Genomic DNA, 19,611 nt, shown 5'->3' on the forward strand with positions numbered 1-19,611 from the left:
GCATGTGTTTGGTGCTTTTCCATACAAAGATGTGCATTTCTCGACATGCATGTGCACACGTGTGTGTTGCTCAGACTCCTGCTGAAGTTGAAAGACTGCCACAGAAAGCAGCAGCAGGCTGAGATGAGGATATTTTGGCGATGCAGATTAAGGCAGGGGCTTTTTGTCATTTGTGCGAGACAAGCCATTCATCCATCCAGTTCACCGCCAAAAAAAGGCTGGTCCCAGAAATTAGCAGTTTCAGCTCAGCAGCAGAGTCGTCGGGCTGTGAAGGCACAGAGAAATTGACTAATTAGCAATGCGCACTAAAACTTGACGGTTCTCTCCATAACAGCAGCTCTTTCCCTCTCTTTTTTCTCTTTCCTCTCTTCCATAGATGTTTGAAATCGCAGTCATTTACGCTCCACAGTTTTTACAATAGCCTTGAGCCATAATTTTGCGAGTCTCTCCAGCATCCAAACCCCTGCACGGTCTCTCTCCACCGGCCATGCACGACCGTTTCTCTCCCCAACCGTGGATTTCCTATTACTCTCGTTACGACTCACTGAGCCCCAGGCCCAAGGATAATGATGTGTTGTTTCTTGGTAGCATAATTTGTCACACGTATATTTCTTCTTCTTCTTCTTCTTCTTCTTCTCTTGCAGAAAGCACTGCTCTCTCACACACTCTCACACTTCTTGCTAATTCAGAAGAACAAATGATCAACGTCAACAAATAAAGCGCAAACTGTGACTTTATGATTTTTGGAGTCAATGGTGATCCTTGAAGACCTGCGGCTGTAAGGGGAGAAAGGAAAGAAGAAAAAAAAGCAGGATTGTTAACAGGAACAAAGAGGAGCAGACTGGGAATACTAGGACTTTGGACCAGACTGGGAATACTGGGACTAAACTCAGGTAAGTTTGAATCCCGCACTCGCACCTTTTCTGCTGCGCGGCACCGCTTTGCGCACGGAAATCATCCAAGATGCGCATTAAAGGGGGAACTTTACCGACACCCGCGGTTCTTTTGGAGCCGCGATGGAGCGCGTGGTGTAACCGGAGTGGAGGCTGCGCGGCGGGGAGGAGAAGGAGGAGAAGGAGGACCGCACCGCAGCCTCCACTCCGGGGACCGGCGGGTGGACGGCGGTGCGCGGTGATGGGTGCTGGTGAATGACCGTGCATGGCGTGTTTTGTCATCTAGGTGGCGTGCACAGTCGGAGAGCCATGTCCAGGTCGGGCGATCGGACCTCCACCTTTGACCCAACGCACAGCGACACGCTACTGCACGGCCTGAACCTGCTGTGGAGGAAGCAGCTCTTCTGCGATGTGACGCTGACGGCGCAGGGACAGCAGTTCCTCTGCCACCAGGCCGTGCTCGCCTCCTGCTCCCAGTACTTCGGCTCCCTCTTCTCCTCCCACTGCTCCACCAACAGCGACGGGGGCAAAGGCGACCAGGCAAGCAGCGGGACGCCCTCATCCTCCCCAGACGAGAAGCTGGCGACCCCCAACGCCCGCCCCATCAACAACCTGGTCCTGCAGGGCTGCTCCTCGGTGGGACTGCGCCTGGTGCTGGAGTACCTGTACACGGCCAACGTCACCCTGTCCCTGGACACTGTGGAGGAAGTGCTGTCCGTCAGCAAGATCCTCAACATCCCTCAGATCACCAAGCTCAGCGTGCAGTTCCTCAACGACCAGATCTCCGTGCAGAACTACAAGCAGATCTGCAAGATCGCGGCGCTGCACGGCCTGGATGAGACCAAGAAGCTGGCCAACAAGTACCTGGTGGAGGATGTGCTGCTGCTCAACTTCGAGGAGATGTGCTCCATGCTGGACGCCCTGCCTCCGCCCGTGGAGTCCGAGCTGGCTCTCTTCCAGATGTCGGTGCTGTGGCTGGAGCACGACCGGGAGACGCGCATGCACTACGCCCCGGACCTGATGAAGCGGCTGCGCTTCGCCCTCATCCCCGCGGCGGAGCTGGTGGAGCGCGTGCAGTCCGTGGACTTCATGAGGAGTGACCCGGTGTGTCAGAAGCTGCTGCTGGACGCCATGAACTATCACCTGATGCCCTTCAGACAGCACTGCAGACAGACCGTGGCCAGCAGGTAGGACAACACACACACACACATACACGTGATACACGCACACAACAGAAAACAGGTTCGAAACCTACAGGCCTAAACTATGGGTTCTCAACTCGGGGTTTGGACCCAAAAGTGGGTCACAGACCTGTTGTCAGTGGGTCGAAGAAAAAAGTTATCGTGCGTTTATTATGAAAGGCACAGAACACAGGAAACATGTTCAAAATCCACAGTTGTTTAAACTAATGGTTCTCAACTCATGAGTCAGGACCCCAAAGTGTGTCACAGACACATTTTCAGTTGGCCAGGGGCATTTTCCTTGACAACGAAGGATCTTGTACCTTTATTTTGGAATTAATTTTATGCAGCAGAGTGCAATCAAGGCCAAGGGGTTCTAAAGTCATGTGTCTGGACCCCAAAGTGGGTCGCAGACCTGTTTTCATTGGGTCGCAGCATTTACCTGTATAAGAAAAAAAAATATTGTATGTTTATTATGAAACGCACACTCACAGACCACAGGGAACATGTTCAAAATCCACAGTTGTTTAAACCAGTGGCTCTCAACTCATGTGTCAGGACCCCAAAGTGTGTCGTAGACATGTTTTCAGTTGGCCAGGGGCATTTTCCTTGGCAAGGAAGGATCATGTACCTTTATTTTGGAATTAGTTTATGCAGCATAGTGCAATAAAGGTCATGGGGTTTCAAACTCGTGGGTCTGGACCGGTTTTCAGTGGGTCACAGTATTTACTTGTGGAGGAAAAAAGTTATTGTGCGTTTATTAGGGCTGGGCGATATGGATCAAAATTAATATCTCGATTTTTTTTTTCTGAAAATGCCGATATACAATATTTTTTAACTCAATAAATAACATCTTACCAGACAGACAATGCTGGGTTCGATTTGCTAATGAAAAATGCCACACAGGCATTATTATTAACAACAAACAGCTGCATAATATGTGCCACTTTTGGCTTTTTCTCCTAAAGGACAGCATGTGTGAGTGTGTTCTGTAGTGCGGCTTGTTTAGGGACAGGTTTTGGTTAGGACGCACTCAGCAATTAATCTAACTGCTTTTCATGCTGTTCTGAGAGGTAGGGAAAGCAGCAACTCCTAAAACGAGTATCTAAATACAAAATAAGCTATGAAATAAAATATATAGTTATTGGAAAGTTATTGAAAATAGAAAACTCGATATTTCTTGAATCTTGATATATTGCCCAGGCCTAGCATTTATTATGAAAGGCACACTCATAGTCACAGACTAGGGAACATGTTCAAAATCCACAATTGTTTAAACCAATGGTTCTCGACTCATGAGTTATGACCCCAAAGTGTGTCACAGACCAGTTTTCAGTTGGCCAGGGGCATTTTCCTTGAAGATGATGGAGCTTGTACCTTTATTTTGGAATTAATTCATGCAGCAGAGTGCAATCAAAGCCAAGGGGTTCTAAACTTGTGGGTCTGGACCCAAAAGTAGAGGTGAGTTGTGGAGGAAAAACAGCTCGTGTGTTTATTTTGAAAGGACTTCATGAAGAGAACTATCACAGACAGCAGGGAACAGGTTCAAAACCCACAGTCTTTTAAACAAGGGTTTTTCAACTCGTGGGTTCGAGACCCAAAACTGTGTTGCAGACCTGTCGTTGGTGTGTTATGGGTATTTTCCTGCGGGAAAACAATAATTTATGCATGACTTCATTCTGGAAGCAATTTGTGCTGCAAACAAACACGCACACACACACACACACACACACACACACACACACACACACACACACACACACACCACAGCTATTCAAACCATGTGTTCTCGATGTGTGGGTCGAGTCCCAAAAGTGGGTCAGCTGTTATCAGTGGGTCGCAAGTAGGGATGGGCGATATGGACTAAAAAGAATTATCCTAATAATTTCTGGTATTTATCACGATAACGATAAAGATCACGATAAATAAAAAAATATAAATAAATAAAATAATTCCCAACTTACAGTGTAAACAGGTTCCTTACAAACACAAATAAATCTGAATACATCAACACTAGAAACATTAAAAAATTCTACAATAGCTGCTGACTCAAAGAGTTCATGAGCTGATATTTTATGGACTATATTAGTGCATGTGGATCACTCTATTAGTGTTATTGTAAGTAATTCATTTATTTCCTCACTTAAAATTATATTATATTCTAAAAAAATAAATAAAAAGCACATGAAAAGCAAAAATAACTCCATTCGTGTTTTTACTGTTGCTGAATGTTGTTTCATTTATCAACATAAAGTTATGGTTGATAAATAACTGATTTCCTATAATTAAACCAGATCAAGCTGATGATTTAATCATTCAGTATATTTAGGTGTAATAATCTCAATAGTTACATTTGTCTAATTGGACCAGCTTTGTCTGTGGACACGTAAAATATAATTAAAAAATATTGCGTTTCACAAGTTTAATAGTGACATTAATATTATGCAACATTTATTTCACACAATGTGTGACTTGTTTAACTTTTATCCCTCCATACAAGTGTTAAATCTGACCATAAACAGATATATGGCTTTATGACACTAAGACGTGTACTTTTTACTTGGTCGATTATTTATATGGAGTGGTTAGCATTAGCTCTTAGCCCAGTCTGTGTGTCGGTGTGTTAGCTTAGCATAGTTAGCTTTAGTTGAGTTTCCAGTTCATAATCGTTGCTACGGGTTCATCTCTGTCCCCGTGTTTGTGGAACTTTGGGTGGACATGACGGAGGAACTTGAATTGGTTGACTTTGTTGGATGGTTATCTGGTCTTAACCAAGTAGTGGTCCATGATGTATCGCAGCTCTGCAGCTTCAGGTAGCCGTGACGTAGTCTGTGGGTGTGTGAGGGCTGAGAGTCGGAAGCGGCGGTGGTGCACCCCGCAGCCGCAGAGGCTTCGCTACGGAGCTGCCGTGAACAGCGTTCCGCTCCAGAGAATAATACGTTGACAACAAACAGGGGCAGTTTTGGCCTGTGGAACAAGGATTATAGGGGCATTCTTGGCTAAATTGAAGGACAAATGGCCGGTGGCCCTCGCTAATTTCCGACATGGGCATTTATCGTTTATATCGTGGGATGACACATTCTTACCGGTGTGACTATTTTTGACGATAAATCATAAACGATAAAATATCGCACATTCCTAGTCGCAAGTATTTAGCTCTCTGGAAAAAGTGTTCTTGTGTGTTTATTTTTGAAAGGAATTTAGGAAAATAAGTTAACTATCACAGACATCAGAGTTGTTTAAACCAAGGATTCCCGACTCGTTGGTTAGGACCCAAAAGTATTTCACTGAACAATTGTCAGTGGCTCATATATCTTATCATATCTTATCTTATATCCAGTGTTACATATATTCCCACTTATGGAGCCAAAGGAGCGAGGAATCAGGAATCCTCATAATTAGCTTCACATGCCAATGTTTCTCTGCTCTCAATTAATCACCATTATCTCTGTCCAGAGGCTCATTTGCATATCAATAGCCCCTAAACACTGTGGACTGGGAGCACAGAGGGTTACCCAGTTAGGGGAAACTCCAGCACAGAGCGTCTAAGTGTAAAAGGCCAGGTGGTTTTTGTATCCACATCTGATTGGGACAAATTGGTGAGTCCTGAAGGAAGGCAGCTGATGGCTGTGGAGCGTGCTTCCTCTCAGGTTATATTTCAAACACAAACAGCAGGAAATGTGTCTCCATTGGCTGGAGGCCGTCACATGAATCGATAAGGCGGGTTTATGCACTCAGATGTGCTGCGAGCCTCCAGCGTGGACGCCCCGCAGCCCCGGCCTCGCTTCACAGCTAATTGAAAAGATATCTTTGGAGCACGATAACTATTCAACAAGATCAGAGGAACACACGCACACACACACGAATATTTAGTGATAAGTTCTCATTTTTCTTGTCCTGTTGTGTGTTTTGGGAGTCGTTTAGTGTGTTTTCAGAGTCATTTTGTGTTTTTGTCGTTCTTTTCTTGTTGTTTTATGGGTTCCTTGGTCTCATTTTGGTGTGATGTTGCAGTCATTTAATGTGTTTTGTGTATTCATGTGGTTGATTTGTGTTTTTTGTTGGCACTTTGTGTGCCGTTGGATTCATTTTGTGTGTTTTTGAGTCATTTTGGAGTTGTTGTCATTGTGTGTGTTTGCGTGGTCATGTTGTGTATTGTCTTTGTGTTGTGTTGTGTCATACTGTGTACTGCGTTGTGTGTCATGCTGTGTCATAATGTGCATCATGCATATTTTGGTGTATGTCATGTTGTGTCGTGTGTATCATGTTGTTTGTTGTGTCGTGTGTCATGTTGTGCATTGTGTTATTGTGTGCTATGGCATGTTGTGTTGTGTACAGTGTTGTGTCATGTTGTGTATCTTTCCAGGTGAGGGATAAGGACACTTTGTGATTTCACATATGTCAGACATGTTGATCATGCTGGAGTGTGTTTAATTAGGATGGCCTAATCAATATAGATAATGTATTTAAGAATTATTAACAAACTCTGCCCTCTATTGTCAGAAGTGTGAATAGACGTAGTTTTCTGCCTAATTAAAATCTCCTTTCAAACTGATTCTTATCAGAAATCAACCTGCCTGTCACAGTGGTAACAAGACTTGACCCTCGAGTTGAGAACCTCATTCCTTGGTATTCGTGTGTTGGTTTGTTTGTTTGTTTGTTTGTTTACCTGAAGCCTCACCCCTGTGGTTTATCTCCTCTCACACGCCATAGAATTCGTTCCAATAAGAAGTTGCTGTTACTGGTTGGCGGGCTGCCTCCAGGGCCCGATCGTCTTCCCAGTAACCTGGTCCAGTACTACGATGACGAGAAGAAGACGTGGAAGATCCTGACGAGTGAGTGTCACAGCCCTGTGTGTGTGTGAGAATGTGTGTGTGTCTGTGCGTTCCACACAAACACGCACAGAATCTCCCTTGTAGTTTCCGTGAACATATTTTCACGTGAGGAAAACGCAACAAATACATACATGGGAATGAAAACTATATCTAAATGTATTGATACTTTTGTTTACAATTAAAAACTGAACTACAATATTCACACGTAAACTCAGCTTGTGTTTTTTAGAAACTACGGTTACTAGTTTAGTATGCAACTAGATGCGTGTTGTTGCATGGAAGGTGGGATTAGCTGGTAAGGGATCCGTTAGCAAGCAAGCTGATTGCGTTTTGAGGAAGTAAGAGTGGTCCATGTTATTTAGCACCGATAACATGCAAGATTGCATGAAACAATGTACGGCAAAACTGTCAAACTGTGAGTCATTTTGTGGGGTTTATTTGGATTGTTTTCTCTATTTTTGTAGTCATTTCTTATTTTTGTAGGCATCTTATGTGTTTTTGTAATCATTTTGTGGGTTTCAGTGGTTGTTTTTTGTGTTTTTGGAGACATATTTTGTAATTTTGTTGTCCTTTAGTGTGCTATCAGGAGGCCAGCGGGCAGTCTGTCTGTCTTTGTTAGCTTAGCATGTAGCAGTGATGGCTGAGCGGAGACAACCGGTAATCAGGTCCTCTTATCTATTTTAAAGGTCCCATATAATGCTATTTTTCACCCATTTCCATTTGTTCTAAGAACCCCAAAAACATAGTATTTGAGGTTTATTTTCCCAAACTCGCCTGTTTTCTAGAGTTTTAGCATCTGAAAAGTCACTTTCTGAGCAACTCTAAACAGACAGGCTGATTTGTGGCCTACTAATGCATATTCATGAGTGGGCGTGTCAATAGACGGGACACTGACTTCCTCCTCTCGGCACGGTGACTTAGGGGCAGAGGACGGCCCGCCCTCCTCCCACCCACTCCGTAGCCGAGCTCATGCTGCTTTATAAACACGAGACAGAGCGTGGGGGCGGGGCGTTCAGCAGTACATACATAGACTGTAGAAAATACACACATAGCACTGCGCGAAGGACACTGAAATGCTCACCTGCGTGGGCGTGTCTGTTTACACGTCAATCACGGCAGAGAGCTTCCTGGAGGCGTGGCTTCTCCAGCTCAGTGCCGCATTAAATTCGTCATCAAAGTGAGAACGCGTCATCAAATTGGAGTGAGGTGTTTGATCTCACCCTGCAGTAAGAAAGGAGCAAATCACCCTCTAACTAACGATTGAGGGAATCAATGAAAAAAACTATTTGGGCCTGTGTATGAAGCCCATATAGTACTTTATGATGTTTAAAGTACAGAAAAGTTGATTTAGCTTAACATGGGTCTTTTAAGTCTTATACAGCAGCTGTTAACTGATTGTCTGCTGTAAAAGTTCCTGTTAGCATTAATATTACAGTTAGCGTCCGAATCGAGCTGATTTCGTCCAACAATAAGAGCTGGTTAAATTCTGGCTGCATGGCTTTTTCTAAAGGGATGATAAGCAGGAATATTATGAAATGAAGACATGTGGAGGCCTGCAGGCTTAAATTCCTCCGTATGTTTTGTTATATTGATTTGATGATGACACGTTGTCATCATTTTCCCAGAAATAGCTCATGTGTTTGGAGCTCTCCATCGTCTGTGACCTTTAAGGCTCCGTGTACATTGTTGTCACTATGCAAAGGTCAAGTAGGAGCTAATGCTAAGCCGCTTTTTTGCACCAGCGTCAGGCCGACTAATCAAATTGTGTTTCCTCGACAGGCTGTCATTCATACACATTACCAGAGGTGGTTTTTTTGTCAGCTTGGCCTTGAGCTGCTTCTCTGTTCAGAAAGGCTGACAGAAATTACAACAGTCCTTGAAGGCAACACTTGGTGTAGCATCTCTGTGCATGCGGGCTGTTAAATCAAATGTAAATGTGTTTTTTTAATGCTAGAAAATGTAACATAAACAAAAAAGGATCATCTTAGCTTGTTTATTGTGTCAAATGTAGCAGCTTATATCTGTCTTAATCTTTAAAAAAAAAAACTAAGCTTTTCATTTTGAGAGCATTTAAAGCTAATTTGTTAAATCAAAAATGCTTGGGGGAAAAACTTTATTTATTATTGCCTATTATTTTTTAATGTACTGTATATTGATATGTTAGTGACATTAAACAACATTTTCTCTTATTTACTCGATAGGAAGCAGTGCGTGACATCAGTGTTATTGAGTATTGACTAGTTTGCTTAAAGGGGACATATCATGCTAAATCCACTTTTTTAGCCCTTAAATGCATTTTGTTGTATATTTAGAGTGCTTAGAAGTACAGAAAAAATCTAATTAGTCTCTTCAGGTGCTCCGTAAATATCTTTATATTCTGTGTTGCTCATATTTTTCAATCTGTTTCGATTTTTCTATTCTCTATTACATTTTTTGAACTATTACATCACAGTATTTGCAGCGGAACTGCCAAATTAGGACATCGACTCCAGGTCCAACACTTCGAGCAATCCGCCATTTTTATTTCTCGCTTTTATTTTGTAGTCCAAGCTCAAGGATGCCGAAGTTACGAGAGGAGAAATCAAAATGTTCGGTTGTTGGATGTAGTAACCCACACGCTTCATTACACCGTCTCCCAGCATCAGAACCTTTTCAAAGTGCCTGGTTGAGTTTTATTTTTCATGGAAATGTACCCACATCTGTGGGTAAGGTCATTTTTGTGTGCGCGAAGCACTTCAAGGATGACTGCTTCTGCAACCTCCGCCAGTATAAAGAAGGATTTGCCGAAAGACTTTGTTTGATTGACGGTTCAATTCCTTCTATCTTTGGAGACGACGAACAGAGCACTTCGGTAAGCTGTAAATAACGCTAAGAAGTGTGATGATAAGACGTCCCTGTCATTGTTTTGTTAGCATTAGCAGTTGCTTAGCAGTTGCACCGTCTTCAGACTTCATATGTTAGCGCTGTGTGCTCGTTTTAGATCCTTGATGATATGGCCTACGTGATTTAATTTAAGTCTAAAGTTTTCATTAGTCATTTCATTTTGCTGTTTTTGTCTTTGAAAAGACTGTATTAAAATGCATTTCGTGACGTTAGCTTGGCGCTAGCGTTAGCTCGGTGCTTGTGTTAGCTCACTTGTTAGGGTTCTGCAGGTTCATCATCTTCATTTTCATCTCGCTCCGCCGGGTCCGACTCTGGCGCGAACATGTAAGGCTGGATGGACAAGTCTTCTGTTGTTGACATTTTGTAAATAACCTCTGAATAAAAAGTTTATGTGCCGCTACATAGCCGTATCTCTTCTATCAAACTACAAAAATGGCCGAGCAGGGTGGAGTTGAACCGAGTGTCACCTGGAGAGGGGGCGGGGTATGAAGTGTCTCATTTGCATTTAAAGAGACCGCACCAAAACGAGTTGCTCTCAGAAGCACATCAGAAAAGGGGTAGAAAAGGGGTGGAGCTATAATAATGAGGAATTCAGACCCAAGCATTGCAGTTCCACTTTATATAGACCACAACTGTATGATTTATATGTAAAAAGGAAGGATTTAAAACCATGATATGTCCCCTTTAAAGCTCCACAAGATAGTTGACATCAGCTCATTCTGTCACACTCTGTGTGATATTGCAGTGAGACATGAGGAAAACCCATTAGTGACTCAAGTTTAAAATCAACTGGTGATCATGGTGACTAGCGACCCAGTTAGTGTTAGCTTGTTTAGCTTTCTTTTCAATAGGGTTCATTCTGTGAGAGTCATGCATGGAAGGGTTTCAAGATACACTAACTGTAAAATTGAAAGTTTGACCTGATGGTGGCGCTGCAAGAAAGGTCATATCATCACCTCAATAAATAGGGTTCATACTCTTGTGGTCAATAATGTTGCCAGTAAATTTGAGAAGATTTGGATGAAAATGTTTCAAGATAAATAAATTCTAATTTAAAAGTTTGGCCTGATGTTGGCTCTAGAGAACAGGTCAAGGTTTCATTAGCAAGGGGTTATTTACATTTTCAACAAATAAACAAAGTGCCTGACACAAAAACTTGGTCAACAATTTTCTGAAAATCATTTTCTGGAGGCAAATATCCCTGGGGTCAGATTGACCCCAAGGGTAAAATGTGTTAATATTATTTGAGGATAATAAGAGGGTTAAACATTCATTTCATTTTCTTATATTACATTGTACCAAATACAACACAGTCATCTCATGGCACTCTTTATATAATGTTTAAAATCAGTCCTCCCCTCACCTTATGGTGGTGGAGGAGTGCCCTAATGATCCATGGAGTTCACACAGGTCACACAGGACAAACGACGGTAGAGGGTTATTGAGGCCCAGCCTAGTGCCTGTTGGCCAGACTTTCACCCGTAGGATCCGGGCCAGGCCTCATCCCCCAGTGGGCCCACCACCTGCAGGGGGAGACAGATGGGTCTAGTGCCTTGTGGTTTGGGCAGGCCAAGGGCAGAGACCGGGGCGGCCCGATCATCAGTCACGGAAACTGGCTTTTGGTACATGGAACGTCACCTCTCTGGAAGGAGGGTGAGCATTGCTAGATAGCAGGTCTGACCTCCACACACAACATCAGGTCTAGAACCAAAGTCCTTGAAAAGGGCTGGACTTCTGAAGTTTCCCCGGTGAGAGGTGGACAGCCTTGGACTATCTTTCATTTTCAGGTATCCTGGCTTTGAGGCTGAGGGTTTGGAATCTGTGGTTGGACCTGTTTGTAATGCTCTAATGTTCTTTCCTCTTTATCCTGTTCTGTCCACTAACCCCAACCAGTCCTTCAGATGGCTGCCACCTCTGAGCCTGGTTCTGCTGTAGGTTTCTTCCTGTTAAAAGGGAGTTATTCTTCTCCATCGTCGCTGATGCTTGGTCATGTGGATATGCGGGGTTTATTAATATGACTATATTCTGTGCCTCGACACGACTTGTATTTTGCGCTAGATAAAACAAGTTAAATTGAATGAATAGTGATTGTTTTTCTGCTCCCAGTCTCCTGTTGTTTTAAAGGCGGGGCTAAAATGTCTCTTTAATGATGGCGGTCGCTGACCTCTGCTCTAAAGTAAAAGCTAACTCTCAAATGGTGCGTGTCCGAGGCTCTGAGCAGAAGGACAAAACTGCAAAATCCTCCCAGCACACATGAGCAGGGGTCTGATGACGCTGCCTCACAATGGAAGATTATTAACATTCAATCATAACTTTCCAATGAGGCGCAGCCTGAGAGGGACAGCCTTTGATTAAGACATTCATCAACACTATTTGGGACGAGGACCTGAACCCTCTGCTCTCCACTGCCATCTAGTGGCTCACAGACAGTGGCAGGATGTCCTTAAAATAGCACAAGGTGCAGCAGGGGCTAACGCAGCCATCCGTTCATTCATCCATCCATCCATTCATCAATCAATCCTTTTATTTGTGCATCTATCCATTTATTTATGCTTCTGTTTTGAAATGCATCCATCCATCCATCCATCAATCAAGTCATGCAGTTATTTACGCATCCATCATTTACTTGTGCATTCATTTATAAATGCATCCTTTAATTAATTAATTAATGCATTAATTAATTCATTCATTCATTCATTCATTCATTCATTCAGTTAGTCATCCATCTGTTCATTCATTCATTCATAAAATCATTCATCCACTCATCCATCAATCCATTTATTGCATCCATCCATTTATTTGTGCATTCATCTATCTATTTATTTATTTACGTATCCATCCATCTTTGCAATTTTAAATTGTCCTCACCTGAGGAGGGATGCCTGCACACACTGTGAGGCAGTGACGTAGATCTCACAAAAAAGCTGCAGGATGGTTTTGTCATTAGACATCAAATAGAAAGGCGGCCATTGTGTCCGATACACTACTGACTAAATGATAATGTAAATATCATGTGAGGGGACGTCAGACTCGTATTTGAGGTGTGAGGTGTCTGAGATAGAGTTGTGTTTGAGTGTGCAGCACACACACACACACACACGATGAGGTGTGTGTGTGTGTGTGTGTGTGTGTGCAGTGAGAGGCCAATCGGAAACAAATGGCGTTCAAGGCTGTCTAATTCCGCAGTGACTGTGATCCATCAGGGAGGTGATGCTGTGATGACTGATGGAGGCCGACAGTTAGATCCAGGTTTCACTGATCTGTGCTGAAAACACTGAGATTTATAGAGTCACTTTCCCAGTGTTTAGAATAACTCATAAATATCACCTACAGTACATCACAGTACGGTCAGTGAGAGCTTATGTTCCCAAAGTGGGGTACACAAATTGTCATAGGGGGTACTTGAATGAAAATTAAAAACAATGTGACAACATTGGAAACTAGAATGTAAATAGAGCAGCAGTCAGGAGCCTCCATGCATTGTCACACATTGGCCTACGGAAAACGACCCTCTAGTGGTGACAGTGAAACAATCTTGTCAAAAAAGCACAAATCTGATGAGAGCTACATTGCTTTGCGCTAACCAAACTTGCTGTCAAGACTTTGATGCCGTTTGCCACTACGTACTTGTGTGAAAGTGGATTTTTAGCTTTGAGAAAAACATAGAAACAAAATACGGAACAAGACTTTGCATGGAGAACGATTTAAGACTCAGACTCGCTCAAATTCAGCACAACATTGCAGAGTTATGTGCATCCTCTCAACCAAACCTTTTACATTAAAGTTTTAAGTTTTAGCTAGTTGTATCTCACAGTTTCAGGGTGATGTTGTATTACTGCTCAATGTTCAATCAACAAATGTTTGGGAGAATGTTTGGTAGATTTTGAGATTGATCGTCACTGAAAATGCCCGTTGGCTAATTAATAAAATAAATAAACAGTGATAATTCTGAATAAGATGTTTTCTTGTATGTTTACAGATGAATATTATTATTATTATTATTTATATATTATTCCTGAACAAGATAGGTAAGATTCAGTGAGAAATTTAACTTTAGGGCTACATTGTATATGACATTACATTGTTATGTTTATTAAGTGTGCAGGACTAGGGGGTACATGGACTCAGGTTAAATATCTGAAGGGGTACGGGACTGTGAAAAGTTTGGGAACCACTGAGTTATAGGGCAACAAATCATCACATACACAAGGAGCAGTGTATGTTCTAACTGAGCAGTGGATGGTTCCTGATGTGATTTTCCTCTTTCCTTGCAGTAATGCCTTACAACAGCGCCCATCACTGTGTAGTGGAGGTGGAGAACTTCCTGCTGCTGATGGGCGGAGAAGACCAGTGGAATCCAAATGGTATGACAGCATCAGAGCAGCGAGATTTTCAGGAAGCTACAGTTTAGTTTGAACTGATTATTAGAAACATGTAATAGAGGTCAAAAAGCTATAAAGTTTGATGGAAAAACTGCAGAATGTGATAGACTAAAACCTCAAATGTTCTACATCTTTACTGTGTCTTTGCACACACACACACACACACACACACACACACACACACACACACACACACACACACACACTATGGGGGGTTAATCCATTCTAAATTAATGCGCACCAGTCCATCCACGCGTGCCTGCCCGCTTAACTTTCACTAAACTTACCTAATTTACGTAGTTAGGTGTAGTGGCAGGTGTGGCGTGAGTGAAGCTATAGCGATCAGGTGACCTTCACTATTGATCACCGTCTGCGTGACATGCAAACACTAAAATATTAGTCGCATACGCGTGCAGGCGTACACACGAGTGCTCGTCTGTAAGTGTGTGTGAGTGTCGAGTGTTGTATCCTGTCCAATCACGGCAACGATCTGACTCAGAGCGTAAGACTACAGTCACTACCACTCTATGGACGGGTGTAATGGCACAGACTGTAACTGGACTAAATGGTGGTCCGTAATACACTCAACACTCACACACACACTGTCTTACATACCTGCACACATGCCTGCACGCGTGAGCGCCTAATATTTTTTTAAGAGTTTACATGTGATCGATAGTGAAGGTCACCTGACCACGATAGCTTGACTCACGCCACACCTGCTTCCACGTGTAACTGATATATTTATGTTTGTTAGGTGCACATCAAGGTGTGGCGTATGTGTGCTTGCTTTAATGTGTATGCACATTAAAGCAAGCACACATTCAAGTCAATGGAAAATGTAGATCAGACGTGCAGGCGCAGGGCATGCATTCGATAAACGCGTTTGTTGGACTGGTGGGCATGAATTTAGAATGGATTCACCCTCCATATACACACACACACACACACACACACACACACACACACACCAGGGTCATTGTGATTTAAGCGTGGCATTTAATAGGTTGATTTGTATTTCGTGTTTGCTCTTCTTTCAGGTAAACACAGCACCAACTTCGTCAGTCGCTACGATCCCAGATTCAACAGCTGGATACAGCTGCCACCAATGCAGGAGAGGTGAGACACACATACATACACACACACACACACACTGATCGCATTTTAAAGATGTCAATGATGACGATAGTAACGATGATAATGATAGTGATAGGGATGGTGATGATGACAATAATGATGATGATGATGATGATTCTCAGGAGAGCCAGCTTCTTTGCCTGCCGCCTGGAGAAACACCTGTATGTGATCGGGGGCCGTAATGAGACGGGTTACCTGTCCAGTGTGGAGTCCTACAACCTGGAGACCAACGAGTGGAACTACGTGTCGTCGCTGCCTCAGCCGCTGGCCGCGCACGCAGGGGCCGTGCACAACGGGAAGATCTACATATCAGGTGACATAGACACGCTCCTGTTTGTTCTTGTTAATCACGGAGAACGAAATGATGTCAGTTAGTTTTCTCTCCGTTTTCTCCGTCTCTTTTTGCTCTCGACTGACCATCAGATTGAAACTTTGATGGTGTGCTTGTGTTGTTATAGTTCTGCCCCAGTCAGCACAGTTTGCATGTGTGCTGAATGAACATTGTGATCAAAACCCCTGAAACATCTTGAAACAGTTTAAATGTGTCCTCCCCGTTCTTCTCCTTTAAATTTAGGAGGAAGATGCTACACTTTGAGCGACTGTACCATTTGGTGTTACAGTTCAACTAGTGATCATGATATCTTGTGACTTTCTTGTTAAAGTCAGTGATACACTACGTTCACACTGCAGGTCTTAATGCACAATTCGTGTGATCGTTCATATTACATATTAAATGTGTCTTCAATCAGTTTGGAGTATGAACGGAATATCACCCTGAAGTGACCCTTATACGGTGTTTACAGAAGTAAATATGGGAGGCATCCAGTGTAGGGCTTCGGGCTGAGAAATGTTCTTTCCAACAGAAGTCAGAACATTGTCCACTCTCTGCTGCATCCTCCACCATGGCTGTTGTTTTTCCACGTAGCTTCTCCTGGGAGTCAGAATTATGATGTCTTCGCATGGTGATGACGCAAAAGTCAGCTAGAAAGCGCCTCAGCCGTCCAGACTGCAGTCGTGTAGCAAAAAATCAGATATGCATCTGTGCTGTTTAGACTGTCTTTGACAGATGGGATACAGGTCACATATGGGCAAAAAGATCAGATTTGGATCGCATTTACCTGCAGTGTGAACGTAGCCATTGTCTACTTCCTTTAATTGAGAATCTGAGCTTTTCCCTTGGTTTGGGTCCCACTTTGTTATTTGGGGATGTTTCTTGGGGTCTCAGATTTATGAAGATGAGGTGAGATTAGTCACTTAATAACAGGTCTGGGTTGTTTCTGCATGCAGGAGGAGTTCACAACGGTGAGTACGTGCCCTGGCTTTACTGCTACGACCCCGTAATGGACGTATGGGCTCGTAAGCAGGACATGAACACAAAACGAGCCATTCACACACTGGCCGGGATGAACGACCGCCTGTACGCCATCGGGGGAAACCATCTGAAAGGTGAGGGGGGGCAGACTGCAGGCACTCATGATAATTCAGGGGTACCCTGCAGCTCTCTATATGCTGTTGGTGTGATACCCCCTCTTTTTGTCTGACGAAGGCTTCTCCCATCTGGACGTGATGCTGGTGGAGAGCTACGACCCCAAAGCCGACCAGTGGAACATCCTGCAGACCCCCATCCTGGAGGGGCGCAGTGGCCCGGGCTGTGCCGTCCTGGACGACAGTATTTACCTTGTGGGAGGCTACAGCTGGAGCATGGTGTGTGTGTGTGTGCGTGTGAGTGTGTGTGTGTGTTACTTCCTCAGAGTGTGTAGTGTTTGACCTCTGACCCCTGTGTGTACTTAGGGAGCCTACAAGTCTTCCACGATCTGCTATAGTCCGGAGAAAGCCACCTGGGCGGAGCTGGAGGGCGACGTGGCCGAGCCACTGGCCGGCCCAGCCTGCTCCACCGTGGTCCTGCCCTCCTGCCTCCCGTTCAACAAATGACAACTAACGCACGCTGCCAAGGAGGCCAGGGATTGGTCGGAGTGAGGCGGCGGTGTATAGATTATTTTTTTACAGGCTTGATTCGCACTTTGGTTTCTCTCTGATGACGGAGACGAACCCGATCGTCGTGTTCCTGCTGTAAACACACAGTGACATCACCAGTGTGGGTCCAGCTCTTTAGTGGTTATGAAGTGGTTTGGCTTTGGAAATTAGAAACCATCATCAAGCCATGACCCTAATCAATGAAGACCATTAAAAGACAAAGGTAGAAAGGATGGTGCACCAAAAGCCTTTCAATTACCGTATTATCTGGACTATAAGTGCATGAGTACATGAGTCGCTAAAGAAAATGCCAATCAAACGACTCAGCCAATTGGAGCGTTTCTAGGGCTGGCTCTGATTTCAGTACGTATCCCCTGTAATAAACGCCTACAAGTGTGCAGCAATGTTTCCTCCACTGTGAATGGGTTTGCACCTGAAAGTGTAAACCGTAGCAGTGGATTGGTAACACTGGTGATGTTGCTGTGTGAGCTGTGTTTGGTTTCCTGGTGTTTTTTGGCTTCTTCTTCCTCCAAAGTGTAAAAAACTCTTGGACTCGTCACTCTCTGGAAGAACACTTTGTTTTTCTCCCTCATGGTTTAACCCTCCTGCTGTGTTTGGAGCAAACTCACAGTCAATACTGCAGCTGGTTATCATGAAACTCATTAACTGTGACCTTCTCATAATAATGCATCGTTCCCAAATGTACAAACCGCGGGAAATTTGCATTTAATTTATTATTATTATTATTATTATTATTATTATTATTATTATTATTTCTAAATAAGATGAGTTAACCGACAACAACATGTTTAAAAATAAATAAATAGATGAAATAATAAAGTGTAATATTTGAGAAACATACTAAAATGTTATGGTTACATTTTGGTGATCCAAGCAAGACAACATTGACCAAAAAAAATACAATAAAAAAATCAAACACGCACAGCATTTTTCATTAAATAATAGAACAAAACTAACTAAAACATACATTTTTAAAAAGTACAGAAGATGCCCTTTCATGGTGTTAAATTAAAGGACTGACTGACTTCATTCATTGAAATGTATTTGTTTTACTACACTCATGTCTGAGAGCTTTACAAGAAAAATATTTACAGTTTTTTCATCCTTCTGTGGACCTGATGGATCAAAGTAAACATGTCTAAAACCCATTATAAAACCAGCTCGAAAACTTACTATAAACCATTTCAAAACCACTGATAAACCAGTACAAAGTTAGTAAAAAATATATACCATTAAACTATTAATAAACTCATGCAAAAAACATAAATAAAACCAGCTCATAAACAAGCTGCACACTGACTTTGGACTCGTTTATCATAGTCTTGAACTTGCTGAGAATATTTCAGTGAGAAATAGTGCCAAAGGACTAATTAATAACTCACTTTTAATATTTAACGTTTGTTATAGGTAATGGGTCATAAAAACCCTGTTAGGACTCTTTTTTGGGGAGGCCTGTGATCTTCTAGGTCCCCAACCCTAGGTTTGAAATCTGTGTCTATTTTCATTCCCTTTGAGTCCCAAAGGCCAGCTATGTGAACGTTTGTGAGGATGATGATAACGATGATGATACTGTGGTCCACAGCAGGAGGGTTGACCAAAAACTGGAGGACGTTGTAAAAAAAAAGACGCTGAACTTCACAGCCGTGTGTGGCAAAGGACAATGAAAGGCTTTTTAATGTGAACAATCAGATCTCAGATCCGCGAGGCATGTCTGGATGAGGTTTAGATATTTAATGTAGAAAAAAAAACAAAAAACAAGCATCCCGTGGTCTCTAATGCACTAACTGTGGACGTTTGACTCGGAGCTATCTCAGAAGTAAATGATTTCTCGTGCTGTGTGTTGAAAATGATTCAAAGTCTCGTCTCTGTTGTTTTATTTCTGAGCTCCAAAAACTCGACTCCGACGTGGAAGTGTTTTCCCGTACGGAGCAGATCGGTTTCATTCTTGTACATAATCGCCTGCAGTGAAACATTTTTTGTGCACTCAACTTTGGATTTATTCTCAAATCCTGTTATGTCCTTTGCATTTTAGAAAATAAAAGGAAAACCCTCTCGATGATCGAGTTTGTTTGTAATTCTTTGTCACTCATTGTCAAAGTGCTTCACACACACACACACACATCAGTCAATTATGAACCAAGATATTAATTTCTGAAATCTTCTCCGATGATGAGAGATAGGGATCTTACCTTTTTTTTATTATTATTATTATTATTATTTATTTTTATTATTATTATTTTAACTGATCCAGAATTAGTAACTGATCCAGAAACCCTCCAGGATTTAATAGAATCTTCAATGGCGTAAC

General features: G+C 42.8%; 1 protein-coding gene across 2 annotated transcripts; it reads left to right on the forward strand.

The window, feature by feature from the left end:
* The first annotated feature begins 671 nt into the window (after nt 1-671).
* On the forward strand, nt 672-19,283 carry klhl14 (kelch-like family member 14). Of its 2 annotated transcripts, XM_028473215.1 has the most exons (9): nt 672-893; nt 1,180-2,080; nt 6,785-6,906; nt 14,064-14,153; nt 15,212-15,290; nt 15,431-15,621; nt 16,596-16,754; nt 16,855-17,012; nt 17,100-19,283. In XM_028473215.1, the coding sequence occupies exons 2-9, from the start codon at nt 1,203-1,205 to the stop codon at nt 17,238-17,240; spliced, it is 1,818 nt and encodes a 605-aa protein (XP_028329016.1). In that variant the 5' UTR covers nt 672-893; nt 1,180-1,202; the 3' UTR covers nt 17,241-19,283. The 2 variants fall into 2 exon arrangements, with proteins under 2 accessions (XP_028329016.1, XP_028329015.1); XM_028473214.1 differs by lacking the exon at nt 672-893 and having other exon boundaries at nt 1,119-2,080.
* The last annotated feature ends 328 nt before the right edge of the window (nt 19,284-19,611 follow it).

Source organism: Gouania willdenowi, chromosome 17, assembly GCF_900634775.1.
Source record: "Gouania willdenowi chromosome 17, fGouWil2.1, whole genome shotgun sequence".
In the NCBI taxonomy this organism is placed as follows: domain Eukaryota; kingdom Metazoa; phylum Chordata; class Actinopteri; order Blenniiformes; family Gobiesocidae; genus Gouania; species Gouania willdenowi.

Coding starts and splice junctions, on each gene's coding strand:
- klhl14 (XM_028473214.1), top strand. CDS start 1,149: ATGACCGTGCATGGCGTGTTTTGTCATCTAGGTGGCGTGCACAGTCGG. Junction 16,755..16,854: donor CGGGGGAAACCATCTGAAAG/GTGAGGGGGGGC, acceptor TGTCTGACGAAG/GCTTCTCCCATCTGGACGTG. Junction 17,013..17,099: donor GAGGCTACAGCTGGAGCATG/GTGTGTGTGTGT, acceptor GTGTGTACTTAG/GGAGCCTACAAGTCTTCCAC.